Source organism: Cavia porcellus, unplaced genomic scaffold (assembly GCF_034190915.1).
Source record: "Cavia porcellus strain 051 isolate PalLab524CR breed Dunkin Hartley unplaced genomic scaffold, mCavPor4.1 scaffold_33, whole genome shotgun sequence".
NCBI lineage: Eukaryota > Metazoa > Chordata > Mammalia > Rodentia > Caviidae > Cavia > Cavia porcellus.
The window spans coordinates 21642596-21661690 of NW_026947516.1; the positions used below are offsets into that span (position 1 = coordinate 21642596).

Below are 19095 nucleotides of genomic sequence, written 5' to 3' on the forward strand. Positions count from 1 at the left end.
TGTCAGAAAGAAAAGACAGATCACCTATAAAGGAAAACCTATCAAAATCACAGCAGACTTCTCAGCACAAACAATAAAGTCAAGAAGAGCATGGAGTGAAGTATTTCAGATCCTAAAGGAAAACGATTTCCAACCCAGATTGATATACCCTGAAAAACTGTCCTTCAATATCCATGGAGAAATAAGATACTTCCATGACAAAGAATAGCTGAAGAACTTCATGATCACCAAGCCAACCCAGCAAATACTGAAAGTTTAGATACACTTAGGAAAAAACCACTAAGCAAAGCAGACAATTAAACAGAACAGAAAGATAAAGATTCAACAGCAGAAAGATAACATGTCAATGATAAACCAACATATAACAGTTATAACCATTAATGTAAATGGTCTCAATGCACCAATTGAAAGAAACAGACTGGCAGAATGGATCAAGAAACAACATCTAACCATATGCTGTCTACAAGAAACCCATCTAACCCAAAAGGATACTCAGACTGAAAGTCAAAGGATGGAAAACAGTACTTCATGCAACAGGAACCTCCCAAAAAAGTGGGGGTAGCTATTCTGTTTGCAGACAATGTGAAATTCAAGCCAATAATGATCAGAAGAGATAAAGAAGGTCATTACATACTGGTTAGGGGAAAACTTAAAGAGGAAGAGATAACAATCTTAAATATATATGCACCAAATTCCAGAGCACCCAGTTATATAAAGCAAGTATTAACAGAAATGAAAAACCAAATTAGCAGTAACACAATTATAACAGAAGATCTTAACACACCATTGACACCAAGGGACAGATCAACCAGACAGAAAATGAGCAAGGAAATAACAGAACTGAATCACACATGTGAACAAATGGACTTGATAGATGTATTCAGAGTGTTTCACCCAACAACATCAGAATACACATTCTTCTCAGCAGTACATGGGACACTCTCTAAAATAGATCATATATTAGCCCACAGAACGTATTTAAATAAATGGAAAAGAGTTAAAATTATTCCATGTATGTTATCAGATCATAGCACCATGAAATTAGAAATTAATGATAAAAGATACAGCAAAAATACCACAAACACATGGAAACTGAGTAACACACTCTTGAGTAATCAGTGGGTCCCAGAGTAAATTAAAGAAGAAATTAAGCAATACCTATAAGCAAAGGAAGATACAGATACAACTTACCAGAATCTGTGGGATGCAATGAAAGCTGTCCTCAGAGGGAAATTTATTGCACTGAATTCCCACATCAGGAAAACAGAATAATACAAATAAATAACCTGATGCTACACCTCAAACATCTAGAAAAAGAAGTCGGGGCTGGAGATTTAGCTCAGCAGCATAAGCGCCTGCCTTGCAAGCAGGCAGTCGTGAGTTCGCTCCCCGGTACTGATAAAAAGGAAAAAGACAAAAAAAAAAAAAAAAAAAAAAAAAAAAGAAGAAGAAAAAGAAGTCAAGCCCAAAGCCAAAAGAGGGGAGGAAATTATAAAAATCAGAGCAGAAATCAACGCAATAGAGACTAAGAAAACAATCCAAAGAATCAACGAATCAAAGAGTTGGTTCTTTGTAAGAATCAATAAAATTGATAAGCCCCTAGCCAACCTTATTTTAAAAAGGGAAGAAAAAGCTCAAATTCATGCAATAAGAAATGAAAAGGTTGAAATTACTACAGACTCTACAGAAATATAGAAGATCATCAACACCTATTTCGAAAACCTCTACTTTCAAAGGTTTGATAACACAGAAGAAATAGACAGATTCTTAGAGACATATGAAGTACCAAAGCTAGATAAAGAGGATGTAAAACTGCTGAATAACCCAATCTCTATTAATTAAATTGAAAATGTAATTAAGTCCTTACCTACAAAGAAGAGCCCAGGCCCAGACAGATTCATTGCAGAATTCTACAAGAAATAAAAAGAAGACTTACTGCTGACACTCCTCAAACTCTTCAATGGAATTGAAAGGGAAGCAGTCCTTCCTAAGTCATTCCTGGAAGCAAATATTACTCTAGTACCCAAACCTGATAAAGACCCAACTAAAAAAGAGAACTACAGGCCAATCTCGCTAATGAACACAGATGCAAAAATCCTCAATAAAATACTGGCAAATAGGATGCAGCAAATCATCAAGAAGATTATACACCATGACCAAATGGCATTCATCCCAGGAATGTAGGGATGGTTCAACATACATATATCAATAAATGTAATCCACCATATCAATAAAGCCAAAAGTAAGAATCACATGATCATTTCTATAGATGCAGAAAAAGCTTTTGATAAGGTCCAACATTCATTTATGATAAGAACTTTACAGAAAATTGGAATAGATGTCTTCACCTCAATATAATAAAGGCCATCTATAACAAACCAACAGCCAGTATCATATTAAATGGCCAAAAATTGAAGGCCTTTACCTTAAAATCGGGCTCAAGGCAAGGATGTCCTTTATCACCAATCCTATATAATATTGTACTGGAAATACTAGCCAGAGCAATTAGACAAGAGAGAGAAATAAAAGGGGTAAAGATAGGAAGAGAAGTTAAATTATCATTATTTGCAGATGACATGATACTTTACATAGAAGACCCCCAAATCTCCATTGAAAGACTCCTAGATATAATAAATTCAGCAATGCAGCTGGATACAAAATCAATACTCAAAAATCAACAGCATTTCTATATACTGTCAACAAAATCACAGAGAAATAAGCCACACCTTTCACGCTAGCATCCAAAAAAAAAAATATTTAGGAATTATTCTTACGAAAGGAGTGAAAGACCTATATAGGGAAAATTATAGTACACTGAAAAAAGAAATTGAAGAGGATCTCAGAAAATGGAAAGACATCCCTTACTCATGGATAGGAAGAATAAGTATTGTGAAAATGTCTGTTCTCCCAAAACTACGATACAGATTCAATGCAATCCCAATAAAAATACCACCAACATACCTTTATGGATTTAGAGAAATCACTCCTCAAATTCATCTAGAACCAGAAGAGACCCAGAATAGCAAAGACTGTTCTAAGCAGCAAAGGCAAGGCAGGAGGCATCACAATACCTCACTTGAAGTTATACTACAAAGCAACTGAAGTAAAATCAGTATGATACTGGAATAAAAGCAGAGCCGAAGATCAATGGAATAGATTAGAAGATACAACCACAACTATAAACACACTCAACCACCTTATTTTTGCTAAAGGGGCAAATATGTTCACTGGAAGAACGACAGTCTCTTTAATAAATGGTGTTGGAAAACCTGGCTCTCCACATGCCGAAAACTAAAACTAGACCCATGTCTATCACCATGTACTAAATTAAAATCTAGGGGTCAAAGATCTGAATATTAAAACAGAAACACTAAATCTATTGGAAGACAAATTGGGTAGAAACCTTGAAGACATAGGGGTAGGTAGAGAATTCATGAACAGGAATCAAACCTCACAGGAAATACTTTCCAGAATCAATAACTGGGATCACATCTTATTAAAAGGTTTCTGCATGTCAAAAGAAATCTCCGGCATAGTTAAAAGAAAACCCACTAACTGGGAAAAAAATCTCAGTGAACTCTCCCTCAGACAAACGACTTCTGTCTAAAACATATAAAGAATTAAAAAAAATCTGACCCCCCAAATTCAAAGATCCAATCCAAAAATGGGCATCTGAGATGAATACACAATTCTCAGATGAAGAAATACAAATAAATACATGAAAAAATGTTCATCATCATTATTCATTAGAGAAATGCAAATTAAAACCACATTGAGATTCCATCTCACTCCTGAAAGAATGGCCAGGATCAAGAAAACCATCAACAACAAATGCTGGGGCTGTGGGGAAAAAGGAACTCTTCTGCACTGTTGGTGGGAGTGTAGACTGGTGCAACCATTGTCGAGGTCAGTCTGGAGATTTCTCAAAAAGCTGGAATTGGAAGTCCCCATTTGTTCCAGCTATTCCCAGAAAAACTGAAAACATCATACCACAGTGATATATGTGCACCTATGTTTATTGCAGCACAATTTGTAATAGCCAGATCCTGGAAACAACCTAAGTGTCCATCAACTGAGGAATTGATAAAAAAGTAGTGGTAATTTTACACAGTGGAGTACTACTCAGCTATAAAGAAGGATCACATTGAGATATTTATACATAAATGGGCACAGCTTGAGATCATACTCATAAGTGAAATAAATCAAACTCACATGTATAAAGACTGAATAGTTTCCCTAGTGTAAGAAATGGTAAGAATACATAAAAGTATGTGCTAAACTTGATTTCCCATTATATTGCTTTGAAGCCTTAGAATGTTTTCATTAATTGGAATGGTTCTACTCTGGGTTGTTTGATTTTATTGACTGTGATGGTATGAACAGTTATTTTGAAGAAAAGAAGACAATATAATAGCAAGTGCTGATATAGTACAATCTTATTTTGAAGTCTCATGAAGCTTTTGTTCTTCTGTCTCCATCGATTTATCATGTTGTATCTTATGTGATAGTATAAACAAAATTTTTTATAGACAATATAGAAACCATTGTTCATTTTCTGTTAGTTGGTTCTAAATACCCTATAATTCTTTCATTCTCTTAAATGGTTTTACACTGTCATGTTTTGTTTGATGCTATAATATACAAAGTTATACACAAATATTTCAAGGAAAGAGATACTACAGTAGCTACTGTTATGTCGGGTTATCTTGTGGTGAAACACTATGCTGCTTAAACTGTTCTGACCTGTGTTATTATGTAAGGTCCTCTTTTATCTTAATCTCCTTTCAATTTTTTTAATAAAAAAATCAGTTCAAGGAGTGGCCTATTTTTCTTCTGCAGGGAATACTTTCATCTTACCTTTAATATGTTTAATAAATTTAAAGCCTCATTATCTTTTGCGTGCATTTTGACCAATTCTTTGATCAAGACAACAATCAGCCATTTTATAGAGAAGACTGAAGTCACCTGATTTGAGTTTCTTAAACTTCACTCCTTTATGGCATGATTTCTGAGAAAATTTCTTTTCTTCTTCTGCTTAAATTCAAAAGATTGCAACTGCTACCACTTGTGCTATGAATTCCACATCCTCCTGGTAGTTTCATATTCTTCGTGCTAGCCTTTCTTCCTTCCGATGCTAGTTGCGACTTTAATTAATTAATTAATTATTTAAATAAGGTCTTGCTTTGTAGCTTAGGCTCTCCTTGAGTTCACTATGTAACCATAAATGGCCTCAAACTCACAGTGATCCTCCTGCCTCAGCACCCCTAGTGTGAGATGCTACCATGCCCAGCTCTAGCTGCACTTTTCCGCAGGCACTTTTCCATGCTCTGCAAAAATACATGGGTTTCAAGCATCCCAAGCCATTCCCTTTAGTCCTCTATCTGCTTAGCACTCATGACCACGGAGTGACCAGCTTATACTTGGGGCCTTTACCTTTCTCAGTAATTTCCATCCAAAAGTCTGCTCATCTCCTAAATCCCAAGATCAGCAGTCTTTCCTCAGCCTGGACATGTCTCACTAGTACGACAGCCTGAACATCCATCTCATAAGGCCCTTTTTACAGCTCTGTGACAAGAAGGTCTGTGTTTTCTTGGCTCCTCCTACTTAAGGTCTGCCCTGCCCTATTGCTCAAGCCCTGTACAGAGAGCTCTTGCCTGCTCTAGCTCATACCAAGACTACCTGACCCTTGAGGCTCAGCTAGCAAAAGGTCAAGTCTAAACCGTCCCGAGGATCTTTGCCTGCAACTCTGGGAACAGGGCCCTCACTTGGACAACAAACTTCAGTCTGACTACATGACTTTACTTTTGGGGCTGCTCTTTCTGAACAGTCTGTGCTTTGGGCCTCTAGCAGTTATTTCAGTTTCTTAATGTGACCTCACCTATCTATTAGAATCTCAGTAAGTTCTTTTATTTTTTGGTACCGGGGATTGAACTCATGACCCAGCACTTGTGATGCAAGCGTTTATGCTACTGAGCTAAATCCCTGGCTCATTAAGTTCTTTTGCTTGCTAGTTTCTATCATTGGCTTGCTAAGAATAGATCCAGGGCCTAGGATTGCTTGTTCCAACACCAACAATCCCTTTGAACATCTTGGCCCAGCTGTAATCCCAGGTGCTAGGCTTGTTTTTATGTGTTTCTGAGATAGCTTTACTGTCAGTGCTAGTTGGGGCTGAAATAGATTTTGCTCCTTTTAGGGTATCACTGGCTCTCTAGACTCTTAGTTAACCCTTCTATTAAGAGAAGTCTTCCCCATCCCTGATTTGGATAGTGTTTTTCTCACCAGATGGTTAACAATAATTGGGCTTTCCATGGTTTGGCTTAAGTATTTTTATTTTTCTCTGCATTTTCTTTAATGGCAATGACATTTCTGTAGTTTTAACTATTAACTTTAAGCACAAAACAGATGCAAGGATGATCTTATTCCAAGAGGTATCCGCTGTGTTCCAGCCCCAGGGTGTCTGGTACTTTCCTTTCTCACCTCTCACGTGGCACTATTCAAAGTTTCACATTCTGGCAAGAAAAAGGAAAACTGATTTTGGGTCAAGTATTTAGTCTCATTTTTAACCTAGGCCTAAGGTTTAATTTCTATTTCCAATCCCCTAAGTATTCTATAGGTACCTTAAACTTAAGTTTATATAATATCAAACAGATCATTTTTATTCCTTAAAATCAATTCCTTCTACCCTTCTATTATCTGCTATTGGGAATCAACTTTAAATTTACCCACTTCTTTTGAGTTATGCAAGTCTGTAGAGTCCCTTTCCTAGTTTGCCTTCACCATACTATTTTAGCCTTGTGTCTTCTTAACCTGTCTTCTTGACCTTAAGTCAAGCCTCTTCCTTCTTGTCTTCCTTCCTCATACATTAACTGGGCACCAGCAATCCAAAGAGTGCAATCCCAGCCTTTTAGGATGCTAACTAGGGGAGGAAAAGAGCCTGTAAATATATGAGGCTGGTGCCATTAGTCAGCTAACAGTGGAGATCAAAAAGGATGAAGAGTGGGGGAGGTCTGTTTCTCTCACCAGTCCAGCATCAGGCAGGTTATAGAGAAGTGAGTTTGACCTGTGGCTTAAGAAAAGACATCTGGCAAGAAGGAGCATGAGTCTATGTAGAAGCATAATAAAAGCAATGATGGGAGAATATCAGAGGGATTTGCAGCCTAGAAGGAAAGCAGCAGGCAGAAAGGCAGAGAGCAGCCAATTCATGGCAAGCCATCAAGGACTATGGATGGATGTGGATGGATCCTGTGGGCAAGAGAGTCACCAGCCTGTTAAAAAACAGGAGTGCGCCAATCACAATTATTTCAAAAAGGTCACTGTGGACACAGCATGGGATAGTGGACAAGCTCTGGGAGACCAGGAGCAAGTCACTCAGCTGGGATGCCAGATAGGCCAGGTCCAACACAGCAGTTAAAAGGGAAGGGAGAATGGACATGCTAATGTGACAGCTAATGAGAACTGACTTGATGAATGACAGGCATGTGGAGGATGGAAAGGGAACAGTTGAGAGTGACTCTGAGACTTATGACTTGGTTCCTGGGATAGGTGGGGGCATAGACCTCTTAAAAAGGAAAAGCAAGTTTGGGTGACAGATACTAAATTCTGCCTTGGAATTGATGAATTTAAGATAAATATGGGCATATTAAAGTGAAAACATAGGCAGTTGTACAGTGTAGGTTCTAGACAAGTGCTACATAACAGAACTTTCTGTGATGAGGAAAGCATTCTATAGAACTGTGTTGCCCACTGCAGTAGCTATTAGCCAAATCTAGCTATTGAGTATTAAAATGTGGCTACTATGGCTGAGGAACCAAATGTTCTCTTACCTATCTTTCAGTAGCCACCTATGCCTAAGGCTACGGTGCTAGGTACGGGAGGTACGAGACCAGGCCATAGGCACAGATACAGAAGTCTTCAGAAGTATGTGTTATCAGTACCTCCCTTATTCCCAGAAAGTCTGGGAAGTTTACAAAGCAAGATGTAATTAGCTTCAGAAACATGATAAAACAATGCAAAGGAAGAAAGAAGGTAGGAAAGGAGATGACAGTAAAGTTTATTTAACACACCAAAGGCTCAACATGTGACTGTTATATGAAATATGAACGCTACATCTTTTGAAGCCGTAGGAAACTACTAATGGTAGAGATAATCACAGAGCAGGAGGGAGCAGCATGTTCAGAAAAGACCTGTCAGGGTAAGAAGCTGACCAAAAACTGGGGGCTGGAAGCTGAGACAACATTTAAAGGATGAGAAGTGCATAGATGAGACTCAGGAGTTTAGAAATTAGGAAGAATGGTGGGTATAAGATGTGAAGAGGAATTTTGAGTTGAGGAAATAAATATAGGAAGTAAAATCAGTTTTCAGGAGCTGGGCTATGAAGGTAATGTAAGAAAGGATTGTGGCTAAAATGTAGAGAACTTCCCCTTTCTAAGCACACAGCAACAATCATATCACTCACCTGCTCAGAGCATGCATCTTACCTCTAGGGCCTGCAATTATCAAGGCCTCTCATTTGAGGTCCTGTGATTCATCATCTCCAGTGAGCTCCCTTTATGTGACCTGTGGCCCACCCAAACAAGCCTGAACACACCACTCAACAAGAACAAAATTTACTGTCATTAACCAAAAGACTAGAGTGAGAAAATAATTGCAGAAGCCCCAAACTGAAGAAAAAACAAGCCAGATCCTACTACTTCTAAAAATTAGATCAAGCCAGGTGTAGTGGAAGACACTAGTACTCCCAGCACTCTGGGAGGCTGAGGCAGGAGGATCAAGTTTGAGCCTTCCCCAGGTACCTTAGTGACTTAGCAAAACACTGTCTCAAACAGAAAATAAAAAAATGGGCTGGGGATGCAGCACACTGTGAAGGCTCTGTGTTCAATCCTCATTAAAACACACACACACACACACACACACACACACACACACACACACACAAAACACAGATCAGCAAATCTGTAAGCAGAGATCACAAAGACTTGTCAAGGTTACTAAAGGATAAATAATATCTTATTATTTATTAATTTACATTCAGTACTGGCCTTCAAGTACCACAGCACTGCTTGTTTCCTGCCACAGTCACTCTCTAAATAGCACTGGGTTGCACTCTGATTATTCTAGGAGCTTCCTTTATCAATAAAATCAACCTTGTCCTTTAATATGTATTCCCTCTCTAAATACAAAGATCAGAAAAGGCAGGACTGTCCTGTGGCAAAGTGCCCTGGCATTATTCCCACAGCAGTTCTCAAAGACTAGTGAACTACTAAAACAGAGCAGGACTTAGATCAGTGTGTATCTTCATTATGTTCTCTGGAGGATTCTGACATCCTCCCAACGTTTAAGAACTACTGCAGTGACATGCTCTGTCTTATTCCAGGATAGGACTTCACCATAGCTTATTTTTCATGGACTATCAGCTTGGTTCTCCTTACCCCCTCATCTAGGAGACCCTGCCCAACTCATTTCATTCTCACTATGGGGTGTAAATTCAGATAATTTAGGAAAGAAAACAATTTGGGAAGCAGAAGCAAATTTTCTATAGTGAGTTCCAGTCAGCCTGAACTGTAGTGAAACCCTAAAGTGTCCAGGCATTCTAGGTGATACCAGGGATTGAACTCATGACCTCGTGCTTGCCAGGCAGGTGCTTATGCCACTGAGCTAAATCCTCTGCCTGGTCCTACACTTCTGCTTCAGTTTTAGCAATACCAAAAGTATAAAAAGAAAGTTAAGCTGCTCTCTGCAACCCAGCTTTTAAACAAGAGCCTTCCAAAACTCTGAGCACTTGCACACCTCTCCTGTTCTTCCTTCTCCAGTCGTTCTTGCTCTTCCTGTTCCTTCTGCTGCCGAGCCTGTCGTCTCTTTTCAGCCAGAATCTTTGCGGCCTCTCCTGCATCAGTGGTGCCAGCTGTGGGCTTCCCTGCGGCTATGTTGGAAAAGAGACAGCAAGAAAAAAAGATCAATGTAAATGAACAAACCAGCAAAGATTCTGCACGCTGCAACTGCCACTTAGACACAAAAAAATCCAATGCAGTGTGGTGATAGGATGCCAGGACAGTGTTACAATTAACCACTGAGCAGAAGCTGTGACCCTGGCTACATTCATTCCACAGTGAGGGCAGTGGACGGTTGAAAGGAAAAACAGTTTTGTAACTTGCTTGTGCAAGTCCCCCAGCAGCCACCATCTGGGCAAGCTCACTGTGTATATCAGAGGATTTAAGAACTGAAGGAAGACCCTCTCTTGTGAGAAGTGCAGCTTCTGGCTGGCTTTAGCTTGTCTTACTCAGAACTCCTGTGAATTTTCATAGTCATAAAAGGAATCAGCACCTAGGTCTCCTCTTTCAGTGGATCCTTGGGAGATGCTGGGGAAGATCTCAGGAACACAAGCAAGCCTGATAAAGCACTACAAGGGAATGCCATTATCCCAGGGAAAATCTCCCTGTCTCCCATAAACGTAAGGTTAAGGGCAAATAGACTGGGTCAGGGATCCATATTGGGAAAGCCACTGCCCAATGGTAGCACTGCCAAAGAAGGTCTACCTGCTTTGCTCTCGGCCTTCCCTCCTATGACAGCATGCTTCTCAGTGGCATGCTTGTCCATCACATGCTTCTCTACTATGTGCTTCTCAGTGGTCTGTTTCTCCGCCACAAGCTTCTCAGTAATATGTTTGTCTGTGACGTGCTTCTCAGTGGCCTCCTTGTCTGCCGCGTGCTTCTCGTTGGCCTGCATGTCAGCTGTGAGCTTCTCAGTGGCCTGCTTGTCTGCCACGTGCTTCTCAGTGGCCTGCATGTCAGCCGCATGCTTCTCGGTGGCCTGCATATCAGCCGTGTGCTTTTCAGTGGCCTGCTTGTCTGCCACGTGCTTCTCAGTGGCCTGCATGTCATCTGCATGCTTCTCAGTGGCCTGCATGTCATCTGCGTGCTTCTCAGTGGCCTGCTTGTCTGCCACTTGCTTTTCGGTGGCCTGCTTGTCTGCCACGTGCTTCTCAGTGGCCTGCTTGTCTGCCACTTGCTTTTCGGTGGCCTGCTTGTCTGCCACGTGCTTTTCAGTGGCCTGCATATCATCTGCGTGCTTCTCAGTGGCCTGCGTGTCATCTGCGTGCTTCTCAGTGGCCTGCTTGTCTGCCACGTGCTTCTCGGTGGCTTGCTTGTCAGCCACGTGCTTTTCGGTGGCCTGCTTGTCTGCCACGTGCTTCTCGGTGGCCTGCTTGTCTGCCACATGTTTCTCGGTGGCCTGATTGTCTGCCTCGTGCTTCTCGATGACCTGCTTGTCTGCCTCACACTTTTCGCCGGCCTGCTTCTCCACCACATACTTCTCAGTAGCATGTTTCTCTGCTTTGTGCTTCTCAGTGGCCTGCTTCTCTGCCACATGTTTCTCGGTAGCATGTTTGTCTGCCACATGCTTCTCTGGGATTTCCTCTCCACGTGGGCCGAAGGCCTGCGAACCTGATGCACTTTCTTTTTCCTTATTGCTCTTCTCTTTCTCTGCTTTCTTCTTAAGTGTTTCTTGGCTGGGAATGGGAGGAAAGCGGTACCTCACAGGTGATCCTTGGTATGGTGGCTTCATAGTCTTTGGAGACTGTGGATATGCTTTTGAAGTTGTTCTAAAACAAAAAAAAATCAAGCCATCAGGTGATTAATGGCCCTGACCAGAGAACTCTGTTCCTAAGACATCTGGCTCCAAAAACTGAATAGTTTCATCCTTTGAGAAGACCAAATACAAAGTTAGTGTGTACTAACAAGTTTCTAAAGTAGACAGAGGTACAGTGTTTTCTTGGTATGTACAGGCCTGCATTTGATCCCCAGAACCCTGAACAATAAGGCTTCAAAAGTTTTCTCACCCTAATGGGAACATATAGTTTCTGTAAGATGGCCCTGGTAGAAGGGGAACCATTCTGAGAAACCCTGGTGATGCTAGGTCTTAATCTCACTTACGTTTGATGACAATGTAAGGATAGTGATATGATTTGCAAATGGTTTGTCTCCCAGAGGTTCATGTGCTTGGAGACGGGTCTCTAGTATAGTGACAGTGAGAGGTGATGAGACTATTTAAGAGGTGGGGCCTAGTGGGCAGTGATTAGGTCATGGAGACACTGTCCGCTTAAGTCGATTAATGTCTTTCTTGAGAGATTGAGTTAGTTCTTTGAATAAGACTAGGTCTTTGGGAATGAGATGATACAGCATAAAGCCCTCACCAGAAACCAAACTGATTCTGGTGCCATATTCTTCAACTTTCCTGCCACTAAAATTGAGCCAAAGAGCCAAAAAAAAAAAAAAAAAAACCCTCTTTTCTTTGTGAAGTAACCAGCCTCGGGTTATTTTGATATTGTAACACAAAATGGACTAAAACAGCTGAAGTATTATGTATTTTCTTACCACCTCTTTAAGTGAACATCAAGTTTGGACCTGGTGTTAGCATTTGGCAATAGATGAGTCAGCTCTTTTTTTTAAAAAATTGCAATAAGATAAATATAACATAAAATTTACCATCTTAACCATTTTAAAGAGTATAATTTAGTGGCATTAAGTACATCACATTGTCGTGTTGCCATCATCACCATCCATCTCCATTAAGTAACAATTCCCCATTTCCATCTCTGTCCCAGCCCTTGGTGACCGCTGTTCTTTCTGCCTCCATGAAATTGACTATTTCAAGTATCTCATATAAATGGAATCACAAAGTATTTGTCTATTTGTGTCTGTCTTATTTCATTTAGTACAATGTCTTCAATATTCCCAGTTCCTTTTAAATGCTGAGGAACAAAGCTAGCCAGGAGTGGGTTAGAGGGTATTTTTTAAGAGGTTCTTAGGTTTAAAAGAATCTTTCTACTGTGTAAAAGGTGAAAATAAGCCACCCAGGAAAGCATCACTTTGTTAAAATACAGGTTTGTTAAGGCTGTGACAGTTTAGACTAAGATACTGGTGGTGCTAGGTGGTAAGGACATTGACAACAGCTGAGTCTGAGATGTCAAGTTACCTAGGGCTTTGTAGGTATGTGTACAGGAAAGATATACAGTAACTGGCACATAATTCCAAATTGCTAGTTTCAATTATGCAGCAAGCTGAACTACATAAAATTGTTAATATCCAACTTTTTGGTCTATAAAAACAGCAATAAAAATGGCAACTCAGTCTATTATTTAAGGCCAGTTTCTCACCAGAAGCTGAAAGGGTTATATAATCAGATCCTGGTAGTAAGGTAAAAATATGACAAACTTGCTCTTGAGCTAGAAAACAGCTGTCAAGTAGTATATGGATTCAACAAGACAAAATTCAGTTTCCAGTGAAGTTCTCGTGCTAAAAGACTCATTCATAGTGTTCAAGAAAGCATCTTCTCTCAGTCATTGCTAGAAGGGTTATATAGTCATGGAGAACAGATGATTCCTGGATACTATAATACAACACACTTTAACATGATTTGAATTTCCAAAATCCAGTCATTTCAGTTTCAACCATTTTCCTGATGTAAAACCAGTCTGGCACCTCTATCCTGGAAGAATTTCTTCCTACTGGCCAAATTTCCCATGTCATCATCCCATCAGCCTGGAGTCACCCATGTCCATATAGAGAGTACTTCAACACTCTGCAGATTTTTTTCCTTTCTACCCTTGGGCTCAGCCAGCTCAGGTTCTACACTCAAGTTTTCCCATATTCCTGAGGGTTTTAGTTATTCAGATTGTTCAGCACCGAGTGGTTTCTTAATTTTCATAACAAAATAGTAAGAAAATAACAAGTTAGTATACTATGTACCATTAACTTCGAAGTAGTTACTCAGAGCACAAAACATGTATCAGAAATATTTTTACAAAGAAGCAGATAACCCTGAAGTTTCTTTTCAATGAACGAAGATAAACTAGTAGTATAAATGAAAGAAATTAACACATATTTTACAATATTTTTGAAAAAAACAGAATAGGTCAGGGCTGGGGGTTTAGCTCAGTGGCATAAGCGCCTGCCTTGCAAGCAGGCAGTTGTGAGTTCGATCCCCGGTACCGATAAAAAGGAAAAAGACAAAAACAAAACAAAACAAAACAAAACAAAAACAACCCAAAAACAAAAACAGAATAGGTAATTTGGAGAAGTATTTTAACTTCTCCATTCATTCATTCATTCATTCATTCTCTCTCTCTCTTGTTTTTGTTAATCCCCCATGTACTTTATTTTTAATAATTTTTATCTTTTATTGGTACATGTTTGAAGTACATAATGATTACATTCCTTGTGGGGAGTTGATACATGCACATAACACATCTTAATTCTTTTTTATTTTATATTTTGGTACTGGGGATCGAACTCATGACCTTGTGCTTGCCAGGCAGGTGCTTATGCCACTGAGCTAAATCCCCAGTCCCACATCTTAAATCTGTGTCCCTTTTCCTTTCCCACTCCTTCCATATCTTGGGTCCCCTCCCCTTTTGAAAAGATCTACCTACCTATTTTCTATTACCTATCTTTTGATTTACATTTTGCATTTCTCGTATAAATTATATGATATTTAATCTTGTGTGCCTGATTTTTCATTTAATATTTTGGTCTCAAGGTACATCCATTTTCCTAGACTGTTTTTTTTTTGTATTTTTTTAAAAAATGTTATTTAAAGAGAAAAAAGGTAAAACATAAAAAAGAATAGAAATAATATGTAATTTCAAAAAAATGAACAGTAAGAAATCACTAGCTGATAAATTACATACTGTCATCTTAGAAATAGTTGTTCAAGTTACAAAATTAAAGCATATAAAGTGGACATTCAAACAGTGAGACTGCAAATAGTTCTGCTCAATGACCCAATAAAAGCTTAGTAATATGGTTATCTGTTTTACATACTTAAACACACATGCAGTTATATCCTTTAGAGCACTTTCTTTTCCTTTCTTTTTTACAATAGCAATTACACATTTTGGGTTTTATTACTCCTACAGTTCTTACTACTTTTTATACTAGAGACACAATGTGATATTTATAAGTATGATTCTTATTTACTTCACTTATGAGGATAGTCTCAAGTTGCCTCCACTTACCTATAAAGGCCTCAAGATCATCCCTTTTTATAGCTGAGTAATATTCCACGGTATAAAAATACATCTTTTTCTTTTTTTATTTTAAAGAGGGTAAGATTAAACATAACAAAATAGAACAAAACAGATCATAAGGAAACAAGTTTAAGAAACACAGATTTCAAAGCAAGTCCATTGGAGATCTTCACTGCTATCTTATTGTCTCTAGTTTTCTTCCAAATAGTTATCCCCATCTTCACATACATTGAATACATACTGAATATTATAGAGCTAATCTAGTCATAACAGGATGATGAAGGCTTTTTAGGTCTTCAAGACCTGACATTGGGGAAGTCAATAATGACTGCCATAATGTCTCTCATTCTCTTTGAAGTAGCTGTCCTTATCTTTATGTATGCTAAAATTGTACATAAGGGACTAGACTAACATCACTCTGAACAGTGAATAATAGTATTGCTAGATTTTATATTATAATGCTACAGAAATAGCACTGGGTATCTTAGTGTCTCTTCTTCTTCAGAGAATCTGTTCATTACATCATGCATTATATAATCTGTTCCCATAAACTGTTTAGAAATTCTCCCCATAAGTGAATCTCTACATGTATATCTATCCTTTCTGTATTATAGGGAAAAACAGATCAAAACAAGACAACAAAACAAATTCCTAGAAAAACATGAAATGAAAAAGACATATAAGACCACACTATTACATGATCTACAGTTACTATGCTTTTTCTTGTTATTTTCAATAGAATTGTCCATATCATTAGGCATTATATAGTTAAGCATAGCATTACATAGCTATTTTTATAAAAACACAACTTTGAAGACATTGTAGGACTTCAAAAGCAGTTGATAATCAAAGAAGAATGGGTATCTTATTACATCTTGTCATCTTCAGGGTAGTTGCCTCTACTCTTAGACTTGATACTGTCAAGCATACCAAATTTGAATAAAATTAGTCAAGCCAAAATAGTGATATAACACACCAGCTTCAAGTAAGATCAGTCACAGTAAGACACTGTAAGTAATACAGGGCTTCAGTTTAAGTTAATAGGAAATTAAGGATAGTTACCTGGTATAATCTCCTATTTTGGGGATAGCTGTCTGTGCCCTCAAATCTAGTATGAGCAGACAGACCAGAACAAAATAAAATCAAACTAAACAGAGCGATAACACTACTGTGGCTTTTAAATCCTGATACACTATTAACAATGCCCTCTGCATTCCTTTTTTTTAGACAATTCCTCATCTTTCCCTTTCTCAGGATGCTTTGTATATTTTGGGTCCCACTAGGTCCTTTAGTTTTTAGATTCGGGGGGGGGGTCAATCCGTTATCTATCTGAGTGGTGCTGAATCTTTTTACCCCTGAGCTTGATCTTGAGCTGTGTTCCCTTTACTCACTAAAGCCACAAAGTTTTCCTTCCTTCTAGCTGTGTAGTTCTACACTGCACAAAAGTGTCGTAACTTTTCAACCTATCTGCGGCTATCCCTATTTCTCTCTGGTTCCATCACACAGACAACTGTTTTCTCATCTTTGACTTTCAGTTTATTAACCCTCTTTCATGTTGAGTACATTTCCTATTCAGAGCATCTCGATGGATCCTGCCTTCTAATCTACTCTGCCTGTGTTTCTTTTTGTTAGCATATCAAAGCTATCTAAATTAGAGATTATAGCCCACCTTCTCTGGCTCATCTCTGCTATTCTATTTTTCTGCTTTTATTTGTCCACTTTTCTCCTTCATTCCACTGTCTGCCCTGTTCACTGAGGCCTCTCTGCCACTGTTGCTGGAATCCTGGTATATTTTTCTCTTTCTCTCAAGAATGTCCTTCACTATTTTTTGTAGGGTTGGATTGGTGGCCATGAACTCCCACAGTTCCTCCTTGTCTTGGAAACATCTTATTTATCCAATAATTTTGAGAGAGTTTTTCATGGTACATTGTAGGGAGTGGCTCAGAATGGCTGCTGCTGCCCTGCCCCTCCCACCTGAGGGCATTTTGTGTCAGCCTACATTTCCCATGATCCTCCCCTTGCCTACAGTGCACATGATGTGAGCAACTTCCCGCTTCAGCCTACATCTCCCATAATCCTCTCCTGCTTACATCATATATCCGGATGTGACGATGACCTATCAGATAACACTCTGTGCCCTCTTCCTGCCCCATTGGCCCGCCTCCACCCTATATAAGTTGTAGCCATTTTAAGAATAAACGAGACTTGAATGGAATCCCGCCTTATCTCTGTCTCTCTTTTCTCTTGCCTAGCCCCCCGTCTCTGTCCCCTCTCCAGGCGAGGCCCACAGACTGATCCACAGGATGGATCAGTACATCAATCTGGGTTGGAGGTTATTTTCTTTCAGGGCTTGGACTATTTCCCCCCAGGCTCTTCTTGATTTGATAGTTTGTGTTGATAAGTCTGTTTTTTTGATGATTTTTCCTTTGTAGGTGATCTGCTTCTTTTCTCTGACTGCTTTTAATATTCTGTTCTTGTGGTGGATTTCTGGGATCCTGATTATTATATATCTGGGTGTAGATCTGTTTTGGTTGTAGTTGGTTGTAGTTATGTATGCCTCATTTATCTGGATGTCATTTCTTTTTCCTATGCTTGGGAAGTTTTCCTTTAATTATTTCTGTGAATAGCCTTTGTAATTCATCTGTGATTACGCCTGCTTCTTCACTCATGTTTTTTATTCTTAAGTTATAGATCCTTTTGCCATCTTCTAGCTTTGAATTGTTACTTCCTGGTTCCTTGTTATTTTCAATAGGTCTTTTCTTTCACGATTACACATTGTAAATCTCTTCAAGTTTCAAAAGGCTAACTTTAGTTTCTGTTAAGGCATTTTGCCGGCTTTCAATGGAGTTTTTAATTTCCTGGTAATCTCTTTGGATATGTTTCAGTATTCTAGATTTTGTTTATATTCTTCACCAAACATTTCTCTTCCTTTTCTGGGTTCCTCCATTCTTCCATCTGTGTCTTCTTGAGAGGGGCTCAGCATTTCTTTTATCAATCTTTTTACATCTTGCCTCACTTGGATTAGAATTTCAGTTTTAAGTTTGTCTATGAGGTCACGAAGGTATTTATGTCCGCTGATGTTGTGGCCAATATTGTATGATTGCTGCACTGGTTCCCTTCTGTATTTACCTTTCCTGAGCTTATTTTCCCAGGGGTAGCAGCTGGAGGTTTTTTAAAAAATTTTTTTCTTGTCATGTTTCTAGTTTCTTTCAGACAGGTGTACAGTGGAGGTCTCAGGCCCTCTCTGTGCTGCTTACAGTTTTTCCGAAGTGTGCTGGCTGGGGTTTTGCTGCCCTCTCTAGTGTGCTGTTATCTGAGGTGTATGCAGGGATAATATGAGCTGTCCCCTTCCCTCTGAGCCAGTCTACCAGCAAGTGCCTTCAGCAACTTAGGCCGTGCTGTGGTGGCCGTCACAGGTTCAGGACAGTTTTGTCCCTGGCTACTTGGTTCCAACCAGGGGTGTGACTTAGCCCAACCTGATCCCACCAATCCTCTCTAGGCCTCGGGCGGTGACTGATGCCACCATGGCGCTGGACTCTACCCTACTCCAAGATGTCTTCCAGTTGGCCATACCCACCATGGGACCCAATTTCCAGCACTCACTGAGAATTAATGCAGCTCTCCACCTTGGCTCCACTCCATGCTGTGCCGTGTCCTCCTGCCAAGGGCGGGACTCACCAACTCATGTTACTGGCGGTCACAGCTTCAGCGTGACCTTGAATCTTCAGACACCACTGTGAGCTCAGCACAGCAGTGGATGGGTCTCAGTGAGCGTGTTCAGCTCCAGCTCTCCACCCACAGTTTTCCTTCCTCTCCCTATTTTTCTTTTTCTTTCAGTTTCATCCTGGGATCATGAGAATCCCTCTCCACTTGCCTGGCCCTCTCAATGTTGTCAAATCCCAGCTTCTGGGCTGTTTTTCTCAGAGAGGCGATCTACCCAGCTACCTAGCAAACCACCATCTTCTTGTCCTACATCTTTTTCATCCACTCTGCAGTTGATAGGCATTTTGGTTGTTTCCAAGATTTAACTATTACAAATTGTGCTGCTAATTTCTAGACTGTTTTATCAAAGA

At 39.5% G+C, this 19095-nt stretch overlaps 1 protein-coding gene across 10 annotated transcripts in view; it reads right to left on the minus strand.

The window, feature by feature from the left end:
* Map7d2 (MAP7 domain containing 2) overlaps window positions 1–19095 on the minus strand; it is a 135879-nt gene that overhangs the window by 15444 nt on the left and 101340 nt on the right. For all 10 annotated transcript variants that reach the window (XM_063243093.1, XM_063243092.1, XM_063243089.1 and 7 more), the window contains 2 exons: window positions 10533–11596; window positions 9787–9919 (listed from right to left, as the gene is read on the minus strand). In XM_063243093.1, the coding sequence (XP_063099163.1) occupies window positions 9787–9919; window positions 10533–11596 (1197 nt within the window). The remainder of the gene's footprint in view (window positions 1–9786; window positions 9920–10532; window positions 11597–19095) is intronic.